The 26,400-nt window shown below is 42.5% G+C and overlaps 2 protein-coding genes across 7 annotated transcripts in view; one reads left to right on the top strand and one right to left on the bottom strand.

Annotated features, from left to right (window-relative positions):
- LOC306913339 (contactin-associated protein-like 2) overlaps positions 1-26,400 on the top strand; it is a gene marked incomplete at its 5' end in the record, with an annotated part of 202,217 nt that overhangs the window by 13,143 nt on the left and 162,674 nt on the right. The window lies entirely within an intron of this gene.
- LOC306913130 (uncharacterized protein) overlaps positions 5,967-26,400 on the bottom strand; it is a 40,652-nt gene continuing 20,218 nt past the window's right edge. For 2 of the 6 annotated variants that reach the window (XM_079489675.1, XM_079489677.1), the window contains exon 4: positions 5,967-8,355. In XM_079489675.1, the coding sequence (XP_079345801.1) occupies positions 7,256-8,355 (1,100 nt within the window). In that variant the 3' untranslated portion in view covers positions 5,967-7,255. Of the gene's footprint in view, positions 8,356-9,488; positions 9,630-19,868; positions 20,004-20,253; positions 20,339-26,400 lie in introns of those variants that run through there. The other 4 variants (XM_079489679.1, XM_079489678.1, XM_079489680.1 and 1 more) reach the window with 4 other exon arrangements.

Genomic DNA, 26,400 nt, shown 5'->3' with positions numbered 1-26,400 from the left:
TCCATAAGCTGTAGATCGGCTATTTTGGGAGAAGAGATGGAACGTAAACATTGCTGTGGTTATGATGAAATAAATATATTGTAATTTTGTCTCATCTTGGTAGCCCACCAGAATGTAATTGAGCTAGCTCATTCTGACACCTGCTCAACAGGTGTACCTGATTGATTCATTGATTATTGTATTAACAGTTTGTATAGAATGGATATACAGGGTTAGAAAAAGGAAAAACAATTTACAGTATAGAAAGAAGGGGCTGTGGTCACTGTGTTCATTGTTTTTAATATAATTAAGAACAGTCATTTTCTATCATGTCCTATGACAAGTCGTAGTATGCTAATGCTACATATGATATGAATGACAATGTTTCAAATTCAACAACATTTAGGACAATGAAAATGCCATCGTGATTCATCTCCATCCAATGTACAGGCTGTACAGCAGCTTGCAGTCTGTTCCAACCTTTGCTAGAGATTGCGATATTTTTGGCGATGCAGATTGTTAACACATTCAAATAATATTGGTTATTATCATATTCTTCCATAAAAAACAGTTTTTGTCAGTCAAAGTAAAATTTCGACAGATCATGTAAAATGACTGTTATACAAAGCAAAATGTACCTAGGTCTAAAATGTAATATCATACATGTTGATGATTTGCCAATGGATAGAACCATGTGAATCATTTAGCAATTCAATTGTCTGAAGTAGCTTATTCTAGTCATTGTTTTCTAAAATGGTGGCTATGGGTAAGATGAGCCAATGACCGGGGGTAAATTGAGTCAATGGGAATCACTATTCATATTTTTGAGTGGTGTAAACCACTCCTACAACTGGCTTTGTTTGTCTGTGCAGAAAAAATGAGCATGGTTGCTATGTTCACCCTGTTCACCCGGGTGTGATTTCATTACGTCAGACATGATTTCATTACGTCAGACAGGCTATATAAGACCTTACACCACTCAGTTCACACGGGTGTGCTTTTTTTATTAAGTCTTTGCTACTCAAATTATACTGAATGACCTTTAATTTGCATGTACATACTCATTTAAGAGAAGTTTGCAATATTGTATTAACAATATTGCAAATATAAGGTTCTGAATAACAAACTTTATTTAATTGTCTTAATATTGTTTAAATAATAAATAAACAAATAAATAAGGCTATTTGCAAAAGGGAAAACTGTTATTATATTATTATCGATAAGTGAATACATTATCTGTTCAAGTTTAAGCTTTTAACATTAAATTATCATGTGGTTCGACTTGCCCCTCGACTTGGATCAACTTACCCCTTACCTGGGGCAAATTGAGCCACATGACCACTTTTTAAAAAAAGGTCATATTTTCATGGCCCTTTGTCATAGATGCTTACTCATCATTTCAATTGATAGAAGACATCCTGAAATATGGGTAGATCATTAGATTTTACTGCCATCTCATTTTGCCTTGCTTCCAGGACAACTTAAGCAAAAACCTTACCCCGTTCTCCCCTATGTGTTTCGGTAGTGACACTCCTTAAAACCACACACTGATTTTCAGACTTGGAAGACATGCATTTCAGACTGAAGTAAACTAGCTACTCATCATGATTTGGTCATGATGAACATGAAGTCTATGTCACTTCTTGGTGAAGAGTGTGGGTTAAACCAGGCTCCATCTATGGACTTAAACTCTTTCTGTTTCGGTAGTGACATGAAAACATGGGACATTTTTTATATAAAGTTTTTTAATTTAAAATAAATCTACAAAATCAATTTCATTATTTCAACTTCCTTATAAAAGAAATCAAATGGGTGCTATAAAATGAAGCCGACCCTCTATATATTCTCCGACCAGGCTTGTCACGATGACTAAGCCAGTTAGATCTATCCATATATGGTTCTACCATATCTATCTGATATCAGCACTAGGTCGGCTCGGGCCCAAATATAGGGATTGTCATACTAAACATGTCATATGACATATAGCCCAACGTCCTAGTCAGAGTCTTCGTTACAGCCACCCCAGATTTCACGTTGAAATCTATACCGCATCCAGAAGACTCAGACAATTTTCCTTTCTTTCGGCTAGGTTCTAACAGGCCAGGCCTGGTAGTTATCCAGCAAGGGAAGCTCTCGAAGATGTTAATCTCTCTCCATTAGTCTGCTGACGATCTGTGTATGCTCACAATCCAAGCTATTTGGCGATCAATGCTCCCTCAATATTATTGACTTGGTTTGGCTGTACGGCAGGAGATACCTCGGAAGATACAGCCACCCCGTGCAAAACTTGAAGATCTCTCATGATTCTGATACGCAACTCTTCAGGTTGACCCTTCAATCCGACCTGCTTGGCAACTGTGTGTAACAAAATGGTTCGCCCTGAACCATCATCCAGAACTGCATATACTTCCATTACTTTGCCACAATTGCAAATTAGAACTTTGCACACCTTTAACATGACATTTCTCCCTTTAGGCGGTGGATAGCCCACATGCAAGGACTCTCCTGCTATAGTCAAGATTGTAAAAGCTGGCTGCGGTAATTCCTCTTGTAAATCCTGTCCCGTCTCGATCTTAGGTGTCCTAGGGTTCCGCAAATGTTCATCTGCTCTCCGGTTCAACCGGCTCCTATTAATACTGTGAAAAGCCAGAGGGTGCCTTCCACCACAGTTCACTCCTAGTCTGTAGTTTACAGTTTATTGCCTGATGACGACGTCTATTGCTGATAACACAGCTTCATCTGTCATATCAAATCTCGTCGTTTGAACCTGCCGCATACCCCAAGATGGTGTGTGCCGCTATTACAGTAATGCCATCTTGCTGGTTACTTGGTGTACGATCGGCAGAATTGGGTGCTACTACCGTACCATGCATGATGACTGTTCGTCTCCGGTTATGCTCATGGTCATTTCTGCGAGAGTGACCGTCCAGCCTCCTTGCTGGACTACTTCGGTCCCTATGAACCTGGACTTCTGGTCCGTCAGCTTGCACTTTCATCTCGATATCCTATCGGTGAACGAAGCCTCTGCCGTCCTCCGACTGCTCCAACATCTATGGGAGGGTTGATATAGCTCCGATGCCCTTGCATCATCATGCTGTCCAGACAATGCTCTCATGATATCCACTAGAGCCTTCTGGCCCTAATGACATCTAAAGCTCTAGGTGAAAGCCTTCGTTACACTCTGCCACCCCCAGATTTCCCATGGAAATCTGTACCATATCTAGAAGGCTTGAACAGTAGACCCCTCAGGCCACCCCAATACAAGCATACGGAGGCTTGAACATCAAGCGTCAGCCATTCAGACCACCCCATTGAGGGCGTCCAGGCGTCCCGCTTTCTTTCTTTGATGTTACGGTGGGTCATAAAAACCTCAAGATCAAATCACATGCCACCCATTAAGGGCGTTCCCTGTCAATGGGTCAGAGTCAGCCAATCCGTGCAGTTCCAGTTTGAACTCCTGCACATCACCAGTGCTCTGCACATCACCAGTGCTCTCTCTTTCCTGCACATCACCAATGCTCTGCACATCACCAGTGCTCTGCACATCACCAGTGCTCTCTCTTTTCTGCACATCACCAGTGCTCTCTCTCCTGCACATCACCAGTGCTCTCTCTTTCCTGCACATCACCAGTGCTCTCTCTTTCCTGCACATCACCAGTGCTCTCTGACTCTAAGGGCCGGGGAGGTCTCACGGCTCCGAGATTCTGGCATCCAGATTCTGGTAACCGGGTGGGTCTCACAGCTTCGAGACGCTGCTGCTCACCTACGGAGGAGCCAGGACCGACAGAGCGTTCGTGCTCTGACGGCGACAACTGGGTGGGTCTCACAGCTTCGAGACGCTGCTGCTCACCTAAGGAGCAGCCAGGACCGCCAGAGCGTTCATGCTCTGGCGGCAACAGAGTGGATCTCACAGCTTCGAGACGCTGCTGCTCACCTAAGGAGCAGCCAGGACCGCCAGAGCGTTCATGCTCTGGCGGCAACAGAGTGGATCTCACAACTTCGAGATACCGCTGCTCACCTGCGGAGCAGCCAGGACTGCCAGAGTGTTCAGACTCTGGCAGCAACTGGGTTACCATCTGGTTAGAATCTTGCCACTGAGTCAGGGGTTAGCCATTCAAGGTATATGGGTTGTAAAGCCAGATACCTTGGTTCGTATGTGTCTGGAAGACTTCAGCATCCCGTTACTGCGGTAAGCCCTAATCCGGCTCGAAGGACCATATAAAATAGCTCAAGGCTGTATTGCTGATTACTTAGCTTAGGACCCCCGCAGTGGTGTCCGGTTAGAACTTAAACCAGGATGCTTTGACTTCTGCCTTCTCCCTGAAGCCGACCCTCTATATATTCTCCGACCAGGCTTGTCACGATGACTAAGCCAGTTAGATCTATCCATATATGGTTCTACCATATCTATCTGATATCAGCACTAGGTCGGCTCGGGCCCAAATATAGGGATTGTCATACTAAACATGTCATATGACATATAGCCCAACGTCCTAGTCAGAGTCTTCGTTACAGGTGCATTAAAAAACAACTTTTTTCATGAATGAAATGTAGGGGTTAGAGGTTGGGACAGCCACCTTCCAATAGGAAGTGACATATAAAGGATGTTTTTTTATATATTTAATTTTATATTATCTCGATGAATCTATTGTGATTAATTAGACCATACTATGACATTACTACAGTGAAGTCTGAATACTAAAATGTGTTGTTCATTGTCAATTTCATTGACTGCAATTTGAACCAATTCGGTAGAATGGCCCATATAATGTGAGCTGTGCTTTAAAAATGTCTACAGAGACTGCCTGTTGAAGGTACAGTGGGAGTTTGTTCCACGCGGTCGGCCCGTAGAAGCAGAAAGCTGCTTCACCGTATTTTTTGTTGCCATTTTTTTAGGCAAAGTGAGCAGGCCAGCAGGGGTTCATGTGTTTGGTCCGACGGAGCATTGGTCCGAACGACAACCTACCTCAAACCCTCACCCTAACCCTAACCTCCCCCGGGGAAGCACACCTAAACCTAACCCCAACCCTCTCCCGACCCCCAACGCACCACGGACCAATGCTCCTTCGAACCAATGCTCCGTCGGACAATAGTATGCCTCCCGGCCAGCAGTGGAAGACCTTAGGGGCGGTTTGGGACATATTTAGGCAGTCAGTCATGTAGATAGGAAGATGCAAGACCATTGAGAGCTTTATAAACAAGTCAAATAATTTTAAAATCAATCCTAAAAACAACCGGAAGCCAATTCCGAAGCCAAAATTCTCTCATCTTAATTTTAGTTAAAACTCTGGCTGCCGCATTTTGTACAAGTACTTCTCTAATCTACTTTTCCATCTAAACTCCTCCTTGTTGTCGTGTATTTTTCTATACACTAACTCAATAAACTAGGGAAGAATAATGTTCTCTAAAGCAGACTGTAGAAGAGTAGTGAAAACCAGGCATCAAAGCATCAGATGAAGAAACACAGGCAGAGATGAAATGACGGTCCCATCAGAGTTGTATTTATTTCAAAAGTACAAGTACAGAGCAGAGCTTCCCGCGGCCCTGGGTGGCCCGCGGGAGCACACAGACTGCCTGACCGTGATGGCCAGCCAGCCCAAGACTAGTGACTATTTAATTGACAACATGACAAGATATACGTTTTACAAACAGCTAGAGTTGAATACGAGGGTGGAGTTACAGACTTTACATACAAATCAATGGTAGGAGATAGCAGATTGCTGTCTCACTGTGTGTTTTGGTTCACACCTGAGCGAGCTTCAAAGGACTCAGGACAATGCCTGCCCTACAGGGTACTTGGGCTGAGATCTCTAGTGAAGGATGATTCTCAGACCAGCCCTTCTGACTAGACATAGGGCTCCATTTTCGTCACCGCTAAACCCCTTATCCCTAAACTTCTTTGCCTTTTTTTTACTATTTTGAAAAACTTTTGCATAGTTCAACTAGCCAGTCTACATTGACACGTTGTGAGCTTGTAGACTGGCCATTTTAACTATTCAAAAATGTTTTGCAAAATAGTAAAACAAAAAAAAGGCAAAGAAGTTTAGGGATAAGGGGTTTAGCTGTGACGAAAATGCAGCCCAATGTGTCTCACCCACTAACCCATGATGATCAAATAAGCACAGAAATGTATAGTTGACCATTTGACATAGACATAGCCTAATTATTATTGAATAAGGGATAAGGCTCCATGCAAGATAGTGCCCGGAGTCTGCAGTGCATGCCCATGAAATAATCTCAGACCTTACAGATCGCTACAAGCCAACAGCACTTTTTTTTGCAGGTGATTCCATACAATAATAATACAGCGCTTTTCTGGGTACCCAAAGTCGCTTTACAGACATTTTAGTACAAACATTTTTATTAGATTAAAGAAACTAGTTAAAAAGGTTAAAAACTAGGAATCAAAATCAAAAAAGGACAAAGGGTGTGTGTGTGTGTGTGTGGGGGGGGGGGGGTTATGTAGGGAAAGCCAGTTTGAAAAGGTGGGTTTTGAGTGTGCTTTTGAACATTTCAAAGGTGGGGGCAGATCTGATGTGAGTTGGGAGTGAGTTCCAAAGAGAAGGGGCGGCCACTGCGAAGGCCCTGTCTCCCCAAGTGTGTTTGTAGGACTTGTGGGGTTCCAGTTGACAAGTCAAAAGTAGCAATTGCGCATGGGAGGCAATCCAACTGAATTGAAAGATTTGATCAAAAATAATCTGTTTGTCTTGTGTGTAACAATGAATCTGACTCATTTATTCAGTTACGCCAGTCACTTAGAAAAAGAAGAAAAGGTATTTAACTCCAGTAAACACTAAATATGAAGTGGTGAATGACCAACCTAATAATCGTAAACTCACACGCATGCATCAGGTTAAATGTTAACTTGCACACACATTTTGGTGGCAATCTAAAGCCCTGTGCAGGATATGAGATTCAGAATAAAGAGTTTTTCTAATATACCCCGGACAAGCGGGCATTTTCTGACCCTGGACTACAACAATGGCATAATTTGCTATATAAAAATGAATAGATATGAATAAACAAAAATAACAAAACAAACAGAACATTGAGGAATGGAGAGGGGGGAAAAACTGCTGGCAGACTCCAAAAGACAAGTCTTAACTGAGGCCTCTGTTTTTAAGGAGCAGTATGAATCTCCTTAATATTTCTGCTTTTCTATTCACCTCCTAGCAAACAGAAAAGTGAGCTAATTTATAGTAGCTTCTTCCCCCTTATTTTTCCAGTGTGGATATGCTGATGTCTCTTCAGGGAACCTGACTGATGGAAACTCTTGTCACTGTTTACAGTGGAAAGGTTTTTCTCCAGTGTGAACACGCTGGTGTTTCTTCAGGGAATCTGAGTGACTGAAACTCTTGCTACAATGTTTACATTGGAAATGTTTTTCTCCAGTGTGGACAAGCTGATGTGTTTTCAGATTACTTGACTGACTGAAACTCTTGTCACAATGTTTACAGTGGAAAGGTTTTTCTCCAGTGTGAACATGCTGGTGTTTCTTCATTGCACTTGACACACTGAAACTCTTGTCACAATGTTTACAGTGGAAAGGTTTTTCTCCAGTATGAACACGCTGATGTGTTTCCAGAGTACTTGACTGACTGAAACTCTTGTCACAATGTTTACAGTGGAAAGGTTTTTCTCCAGTGTGAACACGCTGGTGATTCTTCAGGGAACATGAGTGACTGAAACTCTTGCTACAATGTTTACATTGGAATTTTTTTTCTCCAGTGTGGACAAGCTGATGTGTTTTCAGATTACTTGACTGACTGAAACTCTTGTCACAATGTTTACAGTGGAAAGGTTTTTCTCCAGTGTGAACATGCTGGTGTTTCTTCATTGCACTTGACACACTGAAACTCTTGTCACAATGTTTACAGTGGAAAGGTTTTTCTCCAGTATGAACACGCTGATGTGTTTCCAGAGTACTTGACTGACTGAAACTCTTGTCACAATGTTTACAGTGGAAAGGTTTTTCTCCAGTGTGAACACTCTGATGTCTGATCAGAGAAGTTGAACTAGTGAAACTCTTCTTACAATGTTTACAGTGGAAACTCTTGTGAGGCCGTTCGTCATAGTCTTCACTGGTCTCGTCCCAATCATCACTGTCTTTAGTGACTTCAGTGTCAGATTCAAGTTCAACTTCAGAGCAGTGGGAAGAGATGTATTCTTCTTCATCATCATCATTTTCTTCTTCACCTTTCACTGCTAGTAATGTCAACATTGACCCATCTGGTCTTTGAAGATCTCCCTGTTCCTCTTTAAGCTCATCCTGTTCATCATTAATGTGAGGAGGCTCTGGTTCCTCCTGGAGCAGACTGGGGCTCCTCTCCCGTTTAATAGAATCCTCCTCTTTACACACAACCATGTGCAGGTTGTCTAGGAGCAGAGAAATTACATAATAGTTAATACTAGATTCCTAAAATGTAAAACTATTCTTCCAGTCCTTGTTCCATGTGGAAAATGAGCCACCTTAAAAGTTTTAACAACAGATCAGCACCTTAAATATTGTGAGTAGTAATTCGAATTGCTATGTTTAGTTACTTTACTTCACACGCAGGCTCTGATATTGTCTGCATGCAGGTAGTCCGCCAGACCGATTCAGCCTCAGTACACAAGTCACAATTTGCCAGCGCCTAGACTACACGTCAGTAAAATATAGGCTACCACAGTGCATAATTTAGCTAGTGATTTCCCATCATGTAGCTATGTATTGGCAACTCATAACACGAGTGCACCCTCACAGGAGAGCGTGCACTGGGGCTTGACAATTATCATTATCAACATGCAAGATATTAATCTCGTCACAAAATGGAACAATACAGCCTGCTATAGGCTGACACTCGCAGTATATTCTTTATATATTTTTAAGTATATATTATATATTTTGTACTTGATTGGGTTTTACACTAGTGCTATTCTATTTAGAAAAGCCTCCTGTGGATAGGTGTTGAAAAGTAGCACTAAAACAGAATTAAACAGAAGAGTAATTCCTGCACACATCCAAGTGCTTAATATCTTGTTTCAATTGCAGCTCATTGCAATGTTTTGTGAGCTTGTAGATCGACTATGTATAAGGCATCTGTTCACGCCACAATATAGGGATGCTAGGGTTCAAATGGTTAAACCTCGAAAAATACAGGCAAATATCTGTGTTCTCACACAGTTCAGACTCACTTTCTAGTCTAGTCTTTCTAGACACCTCGTCTCCTACAGAGAGACACCATAACATCTGTTTGAGAGCTACACCCATACTGTAAAGGCAATCACAAGGTGAACTTATATGGTCCAGTTTTCTTTCGCATTGTATTTTTGCAAAATGTGATGTGCCTTTGGATATGGTAATAAGAATATAAACATTAAATAGAATATATTTAAAAATTAAATTTGAGGGATATTCCAATGATTGATTTACATATCGGGATATTATCAGTGTCATTATTGTATAGTGAAAATAAGTGGCAGCCCTACAGAACAGATTAATTTAAGAGAGGAAAGAGCATGAAACTTACTGAGGTGTGGGTGGTCTTCAGGTTTAATATAAATGTCGTCAGGTTCCTGTTTAATATAAATGTCTTCAGGTTCCTGTTTAATAGAAACGCCCCTGGCTGCAGAGTTCATCTTCACCTGCAGTCTGGACTCCACACACTGGCCTGAAATCAAGTGAATAAGGAAGGGCTTTAGTAACTGGAGAGCTAGTGGTGTTAGCATGCTTACATGCTTCTTAAAAGGATCCCTGGCTAATGAGACAAATATGCCTTAAAACATTACACTTGCCCTCTATAACTAAAAGAATAAAATAAAAACACCTTCAATATTTTATTTCTTTCATACTTCTCCTGTCGCAATTTGATGATGTCATATGATCCATGTGTGGTCCAGCCCTATGGAATTATGGAATGCACTTGCTAATAACAAATATAAAAAATATTGCTTTGATGCTCATATTAACTTTAGGAAGTATTACGTCATTTTGTATTAGCACACATGCATCCCATAATTCCATAGGGCTAGACCACACATGGGCATATGACATCATCAACTTGCGACAGGAGCAGTCCCTATTCTCGCAATTTATGAAAGAAATACAATATTTATTCATTATCATTATGATTATTATTCATCATCCTTTTAAAGCACAATTCAAATTAGATTTTTAGCTTTTTCAGAAAACTGTCAGGATGTAGAAGACATTTTTTGAATGGGTTAAGGGCTTAATTTAAAGGTTTTTAATGGTACTCAAACTTTCAACCCCTGAATTGACCATGATCCAAAATGTATATACCTGTTATTGTTATTGGATGAACCTAAGGATCATAAAAAACCTTCAACGATTACTTTTGCAATTTATTTTGGGTCACACCCGTTTTGCTTAGATTGACTGGCCTACACTGAATCACATCCGTTTTACAGGTAAAAAAGTAGGTGAAGCGTGACGAGGAATTTCCCATCGTGCATTCACTCTTCTCACAGCTCCCAGATAACGCCAAGGCCTGTCTAAACACAATGCCTTCCTGTCACCTGTGACCATCTCTACTGACTTTGAAGCTCTGAAACCATGCTGTGAGAACACAGTGTGTCTGACACTTTGGCTCTGGTGACCTGTTCCCCCCCCCCCCCCCCCACCCCCCTCTCTTCCTCTAGCAAATGGTTCTTTCATCTCTGTGTATTCCTGTCTGCATCCTGTCATCCTGTCCCTAAAACCTTCTCTCGTATCTCTTTCTGCCCCACCTTCTGGGTGTGGTCTATCACTGCATATAAACTGTATCTCTGAATTGTGACATGATGGCTACATTGACCCGCCGGTGCTGCAGCATCGATGTAATGCTGTGCACGTTAAATAAACCATCATCAAGCTTGCCTCATGATTCCTGACGCGTTTAGTGTGTACAAAAACTGCCACAACAATTTGGTGTCTAGAAGTGGGATCCAGCGACGTCTGAGCTCCGGGAGATCAAGCCACGATTGTCCATCACATCAACGCTACAGAGATCAACAGGAAATCCGCGGCTGCGATCTACGGAGTTCAGCGCCTGGATTTAAAAAAACCCGTGGCTAGTTGGCTACACTGAAACGGTGAGAAATTTCCAATTTCCAAACATATTCCTGACAATTGAAGTGCTACATTTTTAAAGGGTTTAATTAAGTATGCTAAATTCTAAGACCATATTTTGCCAGCCTATCTATTGTGTAAATCTGGCCTAGTGGACAGAAAACGACCTTGCATTAAATAACACAACGACACCTTGTTACACTGTGGAAACAGCAAAAGATATCTTGTTGCACAAGCAGCATAAAGACATTTTGCTGTCCTCACAGAATAGCACAAAGATAGTTGCATGTTTTGAAAAACAACGACACCTTGTTAATCTGTGGAAACAACAAAGATACCTTGTTGTATAAAACAACATAAAGACATTTGTTGTCCTCACAAAATAGCATAAAGATAGTTGCATGAAGTCAAGTTTGTAACACAACGACACCTTGTTACTCTGTGGGAAAACATAAGATACCTTGTTGTATAAAACAACATAAAGACATTTTGTCCTCACATAGTAGCATAACGATACCGTGTTACATTGCAGTCAAAATTGTAACAAAAAGACACCTTGTTATCCTCAAAGGATAACATAAAGATCGTGTTACTTAAGACTAGACAGTCCACATTGCTGTGTACTGAGAGAAAAGTGTGCCGGTCCCAGAGAACAGGGACAGGTGAAAGTGATGCTAGGTGTACATTGATGAAGTTGTATGGATGTGAAGAAGAATCATTTAGAAGAACGTAAACATGTAATTTGAACCAGTTGTAATCATTTTGGGAACTTTGTGTAATGTTGTCATTTGTTGCAATAATTAGACTAGATACATTTGGTCACTACATGTGTTAATTTGGTTAGTGAGCTAGGAGACGGCCGGTCTAGACTCAGAGCAATCACTCAGCCTGAGTACCTTGCTTTGTTCTATACTGTTTGAAGCCGTCTGAGGTGTTGGAGAGATATTTAGTATTCTATTGTCCTTCAGGAACCGTTTGGGACACCAAATGTGTATGTTAATCTTGACTCCACCTCTGAATTCAACTCTGTCTATGTTTCATTTCTATCATTGATCGATAAGGTTATGTGAAATTCGTTTAAAAAAAGTGATTTGAAGTTACAGACAGGGTATTGTGAGTGTCGTGATGTGTCGAAAAGTGATAGACTCCCCCCTGCATATGTAGTTTTTCCTACTCGCCTGCGTTTTCCTCCTGTCTGCAGGTGTTGCCACGGATCGGCCCAGGCCTTGACTGCCCCCACCCCAAGCCAGCCATCCAAACCCGTCCAGCAAAACAGCCAGCATTCCAGCACGTGATTGTCATGTCTCCCAGCCTGCCACAGAACATGCAAACCCCCTCTCTACAGACAGCTGTCCCATCCACTCTCCATAACAGCCTGCCGAAGCAGCAGGCAACACCTCAGCCCTCTGCCCTCTCCAACGACAAGGAGGATGCTCCTGGAGTGACACATGCCTGCAGCCTCTGCAACCGCACAGCCTACTCCTCAGTTCTATCCATTCTGGAAGGAGCACAGATGTTTGCTGCTCTCAGCCTATTAGAAGAAACGCAGAAAGGACAATTCAGTGACGCTGACAGCAGCCAGTGCTCATCCTGCATTGACTTTTCCAACCCAGTGCTGGCTGACAGTGACAAAGTCAGCAGCAACAGTGACATTCAACCCCGTTGCCCATCACCTGAGCCATCTTCAAACCATGATGGCAGGGGACGTGGAATGAACCACCACCAACAGTTGAATGATGGCCGTTTCAACTGCAACAGCCCAGACCATTGGAGACCGGCCTGCACACAGCCAAGAAGACCAGCTTGCCCACAGCTGAAAAAGACTAGAGGTCAGAGAGTGACCAAGCAAACTCAGCTGAATGATCCGGCCTGCACACAGCCAAGAAGACCAGCTTGCCCACAGCTGAAAAAGACTAGAGGTCAGAGAGTGACCAAGCAAACTCAGCTGAATGATGGGCGCTGTTTCAACTGCAACAGCCCAGACCATTGGAGACCGGCCCTTCCCACAGCCAAAAAGAGGGGCCAAGCAACTCCAAGGAAACAGAGACCAGAGGGATGAAGAAGCCGGATTGGCTGGCGGGGGGTGGCGGACGGGAGAGCTGGGCCGATGCGGGGCTGCACGTCCAGACGAGGATTCAATCATCATCCAGGTTAAGTAAAAGTACTCATTATGTAGGATGTCTCACATCAAGACTAATTGTGATTTTGAGTTTTGTCGAGTTAAATTAGTTAAGAAGTTGATTCAAGAAATAGAGTCTATGGGGTAATTTGGAGAATGTTTAAATAATTTTAGCTTTATTGAGATTAATTGATGCCCTGTGTCAGACGGCCGAGATCCCGGTGCCCCTCTCATACGCTTCAGTATAAAATCGTCTTAGAATTAGTAGAGCTGATTATTCTTTTCTCGTGCTTGTAGATTGACCCTTTTACAATGGCCAAAAATAATAGGATTTATAGGATTAAAGTGGTTAAAATAGGTTATGTTTGAAAGTGCTAAAATTTGTGAAGAACATTTCTGGAGAAAATATTTAGGTGAATTTATGGGCAGTTTCTGTGTCGAAATGTGGGCTAGAGTAGTCAACAGGTGAAATGGTAGTCAAAATAGTTTAATCTATTACCTCACTCAGTTATCCTGAGTGTGGGGCTAAAGTAGTCTTGATGAAAGAGTAGCATCGATGACTGGTTTACTAGTTATCACTTCATTTTGATCAAGTGACTGTCTAATATAGACTTATTAAAATTGTTTTATGTAGAAAGAATTTAATCTAAATTCCCCAGGCAGGCCATGCCCTGATTGATATTAAAAGTTAGTTTAAGTGTTTAAAATTAAGTGGCTCTTTAGTTCCTAGAGAAGTGAGCCTTGCTAAGCCATGCACCATACAGTATAGGTCAGGAGGCTATCACCTGGTTTTTCTCACTATCAGCAGCTGATCAAACATGTAGATTTATTTTTCCGTAAGTCTAGCTCAGTATTCCCATAAAAATAGTTTTATGGTTGAAGACTTGGATAATTGATACTCCTACTAATACAACTTATGGTAGCATTTAAATCAATTCTGTAAATGTGTGTTTGTACAGGCATGGAATCGACTCATTGAAATAGGCATAGTGGTATTAGACGCAGTCTTCTACCAAATTTTCTTATTTTGGTGGTGGGAACGGCTGGGTACACATCCAGTGTCGGGAGGAACTTAGTTCGCCCTGCCGTCAAAGCCTGAGTTTGGGGTAAGGGGAGCCAGGAGGTTTCGATGAGACGATCACATGCCTGGCATATTGCGTGGTGTGAAATGTTTGCTATTAGACAGTAATGAATGTGTGAATGAATGACTGGATGTATTTCATAGTTACAAGGGGGGACCTACATTAGGGAATATACATATTATGACTTCAAAGGACTTGTGCAGTCTCATCTCCTGCTTTAACAGAAACCCCCCACAGCACAGGACAGCAAGCCCTGCCCCCTAACTGTTTAGCCCGGTGACCTCATTGCAAGGACACAGAACCAGATCCGGTGTGCAGCGGCGCGTCTACACAGCGACGAACAATGGCGCCCAGGAGCTGCGCGCCGCAGTCAAGCCAACAAGCAGGTGATACATGCTACTATCTACCAGCGGCAGCAGACAGCGTGCTGTTATACCTGCCCAGCGGATGGAGAAGCGATCATCATCAGGCTTTCACCACGTGCACCTCGGTGCAGCACTGCAGCGGAGAATGTCGGCCTACACCAGAGCAGGCTGCGAAATGCCTCACTACTCTGCCCAGCCTATGGATGGACAGCGGAACAGTCATCACGTCACCTATGCTCAGCGGCGGTCAAAGAGAGGTCCTGAATGTGAGCGGTGGCGGAGAGGAGGGTGTTGACTCGCCATACACTCATTTAGTGGGGCTGCACCTATGGGCTGCGCTGACCAACATGATCTGCTGAGACATTGTCATTGTCTCCAGGTTGCAATGGTGATTACAGTCCTCACACATACACAAAGAGCTTTATTTGACAAGTACACACTCATAACCGCACCTAGAATAGACAATGCATTGCATACAGGAAAGGAGCACAGCCTGAGCCCAAAGAAAATGCCCCAGTCACACCATACGGTCTTCAGTGCACGCGGCCTGCTAGGAGGACTGTACGACCACTGACCAGACACACGCACGCACGCACGCGCGTCACACACACGCCTCGCACCCATTGGACGCGCCAAACGTTCAGCCGAGTACCACAAAGGCACCTGACAGCCCGGACTGACCACGATCAAAAAAGAAAAAAGAAAAAAAAGTATCACTGTACTCTTAACGTTATATGCTTAAACCCTTGTGTCATTATTTTGCTTAGCTCAATTATGTTACAAGTGCTTCTATTTGTTATGTATTTTCTTGATGTATTATTTTGATATTGATGGAAAATTCACAATTATTGTTTAATTAAGTTGTTGTTTAATTAACAAAAGGAGGGATTTGACGAGGAATTTCCCATCGTGCATTCACTCTTCTCACAGCTCCCAGATAACGCCAAGGCCTGTCTAAACACAATGCCTTCCTGTCACCTGTGACCATCTCTACTGACTTTGAAGCTCTGAAACCATGCTGTGAGAACACAGTGTGTCTGACACTTTGGCTCTGGTGACCTGTTCCCCCCCCCCCCCCCCCCCACCCCCCTCTCTTCCTCTAGCAAATGGTTCTTTCATCTCTGTGTATTCCTGTCTGCATCCTGTCATCCTGTCCCTAAAACCTTCTCTCGTATCTCTTTCTGCCCCACCTTCTGGGTGTGGTCTATCACTGCATATAAACTGTATCTCTGAATTGTGACATGATGGCTACATTGACCCGCCGGTGCTGCAGCATCGATGTAATGCTGTGCACGTTAAATAAACCATCATCAAGCTTGCCTCATGATTCCTGACGCGTTTAGTGTGTACAAAAACTGCCACATCAATTTAAAAGTATCACTGTACTCTTAACGTTATATGCTTAAACCCTTGTGTCATTATTTTGCTTAGCTCAATTATGTTACAAGTGCTTCTATTTGTTATGTATTTTCTTGATGTATTATTTTGATATTGATGGAAAATTCACAATTATTGTTTAATTAAGTTGTTGTTTAATTAACAAAAGGAGGGATTTGACGAGGAATTTCCCATCGTGCATTCACTCTTCTCACAGCTCCCAGATAACGCCAAGGCCTGTCTAAACACAATGCCTTCCTGTCACCTGTGACCATCTCTACTGACTTTGAAGCTCTGAAACCATGCTGTGAGAACACAGTGTGTCTGACACTTTGGCTCTGGTGACCTGTTCCCCCCCCCCCCCCCCCCCACCCCCCTCTCTTCCTCTAGCAAATGGTTCTTTCATCTCTGTGTATTCCTGTCTGCATCCTGTCATCCTGTCCCTAAAACCTTCTCTCGTATCTCTTTCTGCCCCACCTTCTGGGTGTGGTCTATCACTGCATATAAACTGTATCTCTGAATTGTGACATGATGGCTACATTGACCCGCCGGTGCTGCAGCATCGATGTAATGCTGTGCACGTTAAATAAACCATCATCAAGCTTGCCTCATGATTCCTGACGCGTTTAGTGTGTACAAAAACTGCCACATCAATTTAAAAGTATCACTGTACTCTTAACGTTATATGCTTAAACCCTTGTGTCATTATTTTGCTTAGCTCAATTATGTTACAAGTGCTTCTATTTGTTATGTATTTTCTTGATGTATTATTTTGATATTGATGGAAAATTCACAATTATTGTTTAATTAAGTTGTTGTTTAATTAACAAAAGGAGGGATTTGACGAGGAATTTCCCATCGTGCATTCACTCTTCTCACAGCTCCCAGATAACGCCAAGGCCTGTCTAAACACAATGCCTTCCTGTCACCTGTGACCATCTCTACTGACTTTGAAGCTCTGAAACCATGCTGTGAGAACACAGTGTGTCTGACACTTTGGCTCTGGTGACCTGTTCCCCCCCCCCCACCCCCCTCTCTTCCTCTAGCAAATGGTTCTTTCATCTCTGTGTATTCCTGTCTGCATCCTGTCATCCTGTCCCTAAAACCTTCTCTCGTATCTCTTTCTGCCCCACCTTCTGGGTGTGGTCTATCACTGCATATAAACTGTATCTCTGAATTGTGACATGATGGCTACATTGACCCGCCGGTGCTGCAGCATCGATGTAATGCTGTGCACGTTAAATAAACCATCATCAAGCTTGCCTCATGATTCCTGACGCGTTTAGTGTGTACAAAAACTGCCACATCAAGCGAGAGAGAGAGAGAGATTTTAACAGGCATCAAACAACCGGCCAGTACGATTTTTTTCCCCGGTTTTCCCAATGCATTCTTACGGAAGCAGTACTGCACATGTGAACGGGGGTTGACTGGACTACATGTTTATTTAAGCCTGATTTTAAGCGGTTGTTTGATGCCCATGTTAAAATGTTAGGTGCCTATGTTAAGTTTATCAACTGTATCTTGGTTCTGATACCTATATACTTTTTTTAAATAAATACTGCGAAAGGGGTTTAATCGACGGGCTCGACCCAGCTAGACTCCATTTCTACCAGCGCAGGGATAGCTTTCCTCGGAACCTCATCTCGAAGCTAAAGCGTATAGCGGCATAGATATAGAGGTTCCAAACGGAGCTAGCTGAAACTATAACTCTCTCTCATGTCTGTCTCTCATATGTATATAGCCACTGCATAGTACAACACACTGTGCACAAATTATAGAATATTCCACATCATTCGAGGACATCTGCATACGGGTGCCCTCAAATGACGCGCACGGATGTGCTATAATCTGTAAAATAGTCCTGATCCATACACAACTAGAAAAAGTGCCCGTCTGGGCACAGGTCTCCACCAGGAGGATAGGAGTGTGTGTGTGATGTTTGGCAAAATGTTTAGGAGGAGTGTGTGTGTGTGTGAGAGACTCGGCCTGTTGTAGCGCCACCATGAGGCTTATTTGAAAACTGTCAAGTGGCATTTCTTCCAAAGCCTAGTGGGGATATGCATGCACAGTTTCACCAAATTCGGACGCTGTGTTGAGTAGTTTTGGCGATTTGTACAAAACGGGTACAAAGCGGGCTACTCCTGAAAAGTTTAGAAGCCAATCGTAGCCAATGAGGGTGGATTATGAGAAATAAAAAAAACAGTCTTGCTCACATGACTATGGAGAGCATGTGTACCGATTTGCGTGAAATTTGGATAAAATCTGAAGGAGTAATTAGAAAATGTGTTTTACATATGTCGGCCTCCAGGTGGCGCTATAAAGAGCAGATGTGAAAAATTCCAGGCAAAGGTTTTTCCTTGGCCTCTAGGGAGTGTGCATACAAAGTTATCCACAGATCCGTGCAGTTAGAGGTAAAAACACTTTTCGGCCAGTTATAGCGCCACCATGAGGCTGAGTTGAAAATGTTCATGTGGCATTTCTTCCTCTGCCTAGTGGGAATGTGCGTGCACAATTTCACGGAAATCACATGATGTGTTCATGATTTGCAGCATTTTGTTTGAAACTGAGCACTCCTGCGAACTTTGGAAGCCAATCTTAGCCAATCAGGATGGAGTCTGAGAAAAAAAGACGGGTTTCATTGAATGGCTCTAGAGAGACTGTGTACCAATTTGCGTGATGTTTGGACAAAATCTGTAGGTGTACAGTCCAAAAACTTGTTTTGCACAAATTGGCCTCCTGGTGGCGCTATAACAGGCCGTTCTGGAAATGTTGGGGCAGAGGTTCATCGTTGGCATCCAGGGAGTGTGTGTGCAAAATTTGGCATCGACCGGGTTAACGGTGACGGAGATTAGCTGTTCACAGACGGACACACGGACACACGGACAGAGTGCAAAACATACTCTCTCCCCATGCCTTCGGCCTGGTGGAGACAACAATCGGTTTGAAGGCTACAGGCTCTGGTGTAGAGCTCTGGTGTACAGATGTCCCGTACACTGACGGCGTAATCAGCGCCTCAAACGGTGACTCCGCCCACCCCCGGGGGAAGTTGTGATTTGAGCTCGTTCACTGCAATGCAATTTGCGGCATTTTCAAAACAATATTGAGCAGAGTAGCGATTATCAAACGTATTTGCAATGCCATACATTGAAAGATCTGTTGCCCGTGGACAAGGCACGCTACCTCCGCAAGTTAGATAGCATCGGCATAGATGTTTGTCCGTATGTGATTAAGGATTGGACCAAGTTGCATTGGCAGCCATAGAAAATTCTTACCCCAGGCTAAAACCGGATGTGACGTTTTTGGGCGTTCCTGTCTAGCGTGGTGTCAGTGTATAGGAATGCATTATGTGGTGGTTTTATACCGACTCCTACTACAGTGTTGATTTTGACAGCACATTTAGATTTTAGTTTTAGTCATAGTCTCTTGAATAGTTTTTCTTCTGCCCTCACCACGTATGCGTGATTGCGTGTGCGGCTATGCAGCGAGCTAAACATCCTTCCATAAAAAGCAGTCAGAGGAGTGGATCTTGACAAATCTTTTATATAGAAGTTAAACTGTAAAAAGACAGAAAAAAGGGCATGTGTAAATATCCCATAATACTACACAATTCACATAAACATCACAGAAATGAATGTATTTGTTATCACTGTATGCTGTAATATCCTTTACACTGTAACATAATGTAGCAATACACTGGAATGGATAAACAGGTAAGTAAAACAGTTGAGTACGAAACAAACAGTATCAAACATCAACTCAAATGCAGCAAATCAAACATTGAGGTACCACCAGAAAGGCATGAAAAAGTAGCACATGTCCAACAAACGCACAGAACTCCAAATACACCACTCTTTCAATGAAACATAACATTTACAATGTATTCGGAAAAGTTCTACATGTACTTACAATCTTTGACTCTTAAGCACAAACAAAAAGCCTGACCGTCAAATGAAGCTGGCTTCTCATACTGAATTCACACTGAGTGACTGAGACTAAACTACCTGCACAGCAGCACTGCAGCAGATTATCCCTTGATTGCTAACACTCAATAGGCAGCACCTGGAGTCTAAATGAGCATTAACAGGAAGAACCCTGTGCAGAAAACAAGAAACAAAATACATTGGCCTGCCCCTTAAACACTAACAGCACTGAGGCCAGAACAGTTTTCATTTAGTTTTTAGTCACATGTTAGTCACCTGGAATGTTTTAGTGTTAGTCTAGTTTTAGGGTAGTTGTATTTATACAATGTAGTTTCAGGAGTGGAGACCACCCTCTGCTTACCACTGCCACTCTGTTCTCAACCACCTCCCGCCTCCACTCAACGGCCACTCCCCATTCAGAATCACCTGTATCCACTACACCTGCCTCCTCTCACCACAGCCAATCCCTGGTGCAATCACCACAGTATAAATACACCTGCGATCTCTCAACCAAGTTGTTTGTGCTGCTTCATGACAGACCAAACATGGGTTGTGAGTACTGCACTTGTAGATCGGCTATTTTCGCCATTCTTCACCCCAACCTCCTCGATTCTCTAGGAATCCAGGGGAAGCAGTGACGGAGCAGAGACGACCAACCGCTCATCCCGAGTAGAGCAAAGATGGCCGTCAGCTCCAGAGACTATGCCCCCACCCTGAGTCTCGCCCTACCTTGGGTTCCTCACTCCATTCCACATTAATTTCATTGTTTCAAAAAACTTCTTTCATCTCCCAAAATGTGTCACTACAAACAGACTTTTACCTTCGAATAAAGATACTTATTTTAATCTGAAAAAAAACAAAAATACAAAAACATACAGAAAAAATGTTGAATTATTGAGAGTAATCAAAATCTAAACGCTTTGTAAGATGTATAAAGTTGATTATATTGATTTCAGCATTATTTGTTTTGTCAGCATTACACTGTTTGAACAGTGAATAACTCTAGTTTCTTACCTTGTGGCTCGTGCTGGTTGTTTGGAGAATTATCATCCAATAATTATAATCCAACGTTTGTTTGTCTGGAGATCCAACACTGTCATATTATTAAAGTAAGTCAACTTTAAGAAGAGCTGGTCATTGTGCTGCAGTCAGTGAGAAGCTGCTCCACTCTCTGACCTATATATTTGTGCAACTGACTGGCATGAGGGTAATTACTTATTTGGCAGCACCTGCTTTCATATACTATTAATATTTTTCTAATAAGGTTTGGCCTTATAGAGTTTGGATATTAATGAATTCATTAACACAAATGTTTCTCCCAGGGGGCTCTGATGTGCATGCCTCATTGTTATTCATTCATTGATATTTAAAATAAATATTTGAATGAATCATGCTGTAGGCTAGTAGTCCTGTACTTGATTTTGAGCTTTTCCAAAGTCAGTCAAATCTATTTGTAGTGTTTCAGATCAAGATTGTTTTCTGTGCCTATATCAAATAAGACAAAAATAAAAAAGGTCTTGGTCTTAACTCGGTCTCGCCTTGCGGCGGTCTCGGTCTCGGCCCCTCTAGGTTTTGGTCTTGGTCTCGGCCCCCTAGGGTTGCGGCGGTCTCGGTCTCGTCTTTGGTCTCGACCCCTCTAGGTCTTGGTCTTGTCTTGGTCTCGGCCCCCTAGGGTTGCGGCGGTCTCTGTCTCGTCTTTGGTCTCGACCCCTCTAGGTCTTGGTCTCGGCCCCCTAGGGTCGCAGCGGTCTCGGTCTCGTCTTTGGTCTCGACCCCTCTAGGTCTTGGTCTCGGCCCCCCTAGACTCGCGGCGGTCTCGGTCTCGTCCTGGTCTCGACCCTCCTAGGTCTTGGTCTTGGTCTCGCTTTAGGTGGTCTCGACTACAACACTACACATATTTAGTAGACGCACGTCCCACTGGGAGGAGACCCCGGGGCAGACCAAGGCGCAGTTGGAGGAAACACATCAACTCACTGGCCTTGGAACGTCCCGGAATCCCCCAGGAGGAAATCACTAATGTTGCTCTGGGAAAGGAAGTCTGGACTCTGGAGCACTCTGGTGGAGCTGTTGCCCCCGCGACCCGACTACAGATAAGCGGTTGAAGATGGATGGATGGATGGACATATTTAGTAAAGGCACACTCAATTAACATATTGTATTTTAATAATTTATTGGAATATCTTTCATCTCCCAAAATGTGTCACTACCGAAACATAGACTTTTACCTTCGAATAAAGATACTTATTTTAATCTGAAAAAAAAAACATACAAAAACAATGTTGAATTATTGAGAGTAATCAAAATCTAAACGCTTTGTAAAATGTATAAAGTTGATTATATTGATTTCAGCATTATTTGTAGTTGACATTACACGCCTAACCAATCATGATCTGAAAATATTGGTTGATAACTCACTATCTTTGATTTTAGACCAGTGTTTCGGTAGTGACTGCACTGTTTCAGTAGTGACCACAGCATTGTCTTTACAATTCCATAGTCACTTAACTATTTTGCTAAATATTAACTCATAAGACGCTTTACATTTGCTCAAGCTACTACTAAACTACTAGAATCACTAGAATTAAGTACATTAAAAAGCATAAACATCCAATTTTGTCACTACCGAAACAATCATGTCACTAAATAGTGACAAATTGTTTCGGTAGTGACTGTTTCGGTAGTGTCAATGTTATCTAGTTTTTAGCTTAACTCTACAATGCTAGGCAAAAAATGGCTTAGAAAAACAGCTTTGAACTGATGTACATGGATTAGTAGAGGAGCCTATCAATCAGATTTTGATGCCCGTGATTTTGGAATGTTAATTTTTGGAGACAGGTATATCTTGATTCTTGGGGTTCCCAGAATACCAAAAAAACATGTCTCCAATTTCTTCTGTTGGGTTTTGCATGTTTAATTAGCATAATTAGCTAATGAATTGCCAAAAACGGAAATGGCAATAACTTTGCTTTTAGGTAACTTCTAAAGGTGATCTAAGAGTCCAAGTCTATGTTTGTGATGTCCAGAAAATCATCTGTTACCATTGGAAAGGTTGTATTGTCATACAACCTTTCCTAATTAGCATAGTTAGCATACATTATGCAAAAAACGACGTTAAAATCAGGAAATTGCTGCATTTTTCACATTTAGCTGACTTAGAGAGATGATCTGAAACTCTTATTGACTACTTGAGTATTTTTACATGTCCAGAAATTCCTATCCTACCATAAGTAAATCATGCAACCTTTTGTCATTAGTATAATCTGCATAGATGATTTATTAATTAGTCTGGAAGTAGGAAATTGCCCGTTTTGCTTTTATAGATTGATAAAAGTGATCTAACAGTCTGTTTCTGTTTGTATATCCATAAATTAAACTCTTGCAATTAAGTCATGCAACTGTGCAAATCAAGCTAATCATAGTTATTGAAAACGCCTGAATGGTGCTGCTTGGACACATCATCAGTGACTAACCGAGGATAAGGTGTTTCTGGTCTAAATTCAACTGTAGTAAATTGTATAAATGAACAATCTGAATTACGGAGTGGATACAGGAAATATTTATCACTGTTTGTACCACTGCAAGACAGGCTACTTCTCATCTAAATACAGGTAAGCTACTTTAGGCCATGGCAGAGTTTGACAAGAAAAAGGAAGCGAACATTCCCCTCTTCAAGTTTGTGTGGCGCTACATGAAGATGGTGTTACTGATATACACTTTCATACGTGCTACCCGTGATGGACTCTGGGAACTTCATCTTTCTTCCCTCGATGAGCTATGCAAATACTTCTTTGCTCATGACAAGCAGAAGTATGCCCGGTTGGTTCCAGTCTACCTTGCAGAAATGAAGGCCCTACAGATCCAGAGATCTACCAAGAATTTATGGATGGTCATTTCACTGTCAATAAGAATCAGATACCATTCTGTGCCATTGGGGTGGATCATGCACTTGAGCACATCAATCGCATCATGAAGGTCACTGGAGGCCTTGTGGGCATTACTCAGAATGCCAGTGCTATAGGGATAGGTTCTTCCTGACGGCACCAGAGCTGAGTAGACTTGCTGAAGAAGCACACCAGATGGCAGGCACACAAACATCTACACGAAAGGAGCACCATGACTTGTCCATTGCTGTCTGGACAAGGCAGGAAAAGTATGTCCTTCGATTGAAGCATGTGATCAAGTCATCTTTGAATCCTCTAACATATGATGGCAAAGACCTACCCAATATCATCACAAAAGTTGTGATGTCACCCCACGTGGAGAAAGATGTATGCAGCCAAGACGAAATTGGCCAGCAGAAATGTGTTGCTTTTGTGAAAGAGCAAAAATGAACAAAAATTAAGTCAGTGTCTGGGCCAGAATGAAAAAGGTTCAACTGAAGATGTGGAAGAGTGCAGGAAAAGTAGTGAAGCACAAGCTGGCTGACCAGGTGGTGGAATTGAAGGATGACAGGTCACTGTTTGCTCGAATGCTGATTGTTGCTCGATCACGGTCAGAGATCAACCTCAAAGAAGCCATTGGCCAGCATGAGTTCACTGCCAAACCACGTGCCCTCTTTACAGTGACTGGTGACCTTCAGCCCTGCACAGACAAGAGCAAGCTCATGACCATTCTCGAGGAGCTGCAGAATGAGAAGAGGACTGGTGACGTTGGTGTTGATCAGCAACCACAGAGTGCTGCCACTGACAGTTGTCCCGTGCCAGCTAAGAGTGTAACTGTCATAGATGGAATGGCATTGGTACAGGCAATGGGAAAGCCATGCACCATGGATCAAGACGTGTTCCCAGTGGGCTGACCACTTCATAGCCAAACTGGACACGAAGACCAAAGCACATAGTGAGATCCATGTAGTTTTTGACCGCTATGACATTGCATCTTCACTGAAGGAGGCCACACGTAAGTGACGCCGGGGTGGCAAGCCCCCTACCACTTATCATATGGAAGACAACACACCGATATGGAAGGTATCAGAAAAACAGTTCTTGTCAGGTATCAGCACCAAAGATGAGCTGACTGTCTATCTTGCTAAGAAAGCCCTCCAACACTTCCAGGGGAGACCCAACGTTTTTTATAATCACGTCAAGGCAGGATGTCAACTCAAACTCTATTGATGTAAAACATCTCCACAGCTCTCAGGACACAAGGATAATCCTGCACAGCCTGGATGCTGTCCAAAGAAGGGCAACACAGCTCTACATTGAGTCCCCTGACACTGATGTCTTTGTTCTTGCAATCCGACGGTACCATCAGCTGTGCAAGGACACCTATTTCATCACCGGAGTGGGGAACAAAAAACATCTCACTGGAGCCAGTAGTACAGGCACTGGGTAAAACGATGACTTCAGCCTTACCAGGGTTCCATGCCTTATCTGGAGCTGACCAGACAGGCCATTTTGCTGGCAAGGGAAAGTTAACCTGTTGGCAAGCCCTGAAAAGGTGTCCTGTGGAGGTGGTATCTGCATTTGCTACTTTAGGAGCTACAAAAAAGCTCAGTTCTGACACAGAAAAAAAGATTGAAGCATTTGTTTGCCAGCTGTACGAGCCCGGTACAAATCTTGTGGATGTTGGTGAGCTCAGGTGGAGGTTATTCACCAAGAAACAATTAGAAGCCGAGAAGCTGCCACCTACACAAGGAGCATTAAATCAAGCCATTGCCCGTGCACATTATCAGGCAATGGTATGGGATCAGGACCACATACCTAACCCACATATGCCACCAGCAACTCAATATGGATGTGAGGCTGAGGGAGATAAACTGGTGCCAGTTACAACACGGGATCCCCCAGCCCCAGGCACCATTACCCAACTGGTCAAATGCGGCTGCAAGAAATCACAGTGTATGTCACATTGTTCTTATCGATCCCAACATTTGAACTGCTCTGAGATGTGCATGTGTGGGGCAGATGAAGAGGAGTGTGGTAATGTAAGTAAGGCAGATCTGTTGGGGATTGGCGATGACGAAGATGGAGACCCTTCAATTTAAATGCATTTTCAAAACTTTCTGTAAATATTAGAATTAACAATGTGATCATTCTGTGACCATTTCTCATATTGTGATTTATTTTATATGAGGGATATATATGAAAATCCGCTAATAAGAAAAGGTTTCATATCCTAGTTATGGAAAGAGAATATTTTCTAGACATGCAAACAGACTTACACTGTCTGTAAGATCACGTTCATTAACTAACTTAAAGCAAAGAAATATAGCTATTTCTGGTTTCGGTGTGATTATTACAAGATTATTACATAGACAAAAGGTTGCATGATTTATTTATAGGATGATGATAATTCCTGGACTTGTAAACATACACTTAGAGTCTGTGAGAAGCTTTAAAAGTTAATTAAAAGTAAAAAATGCAGCAATTTGCTGATTTCCACCTGTTTTTTGCATAATTTATGCTAATTATGCTAATTAGGAAAGGTTGTATGACTTCACAATGGTAACAGATGATTTTCTGGACATCACAAACATAGACTTAGACTCTTAGATCACCTTTATAAGTTA

Source organism: Electrona antarctica (genome assembly GCF_951216825.1).
Source record: "Electrona antarctica genome assembly, chromosome: 20".
NCBI classification, from domain to species: domain Eukaryota; kingdom Metazoa; phylum Chordata; class Actinopteri; order Myctophiformes; family Myctophidae; genus Electrona; species Electrona antarctica.
The sequence above is the reverse complement of the archived record's forward strand: the minus strand, read 5'-3'. Positions and strand labels throughout refer to the sequence as shown.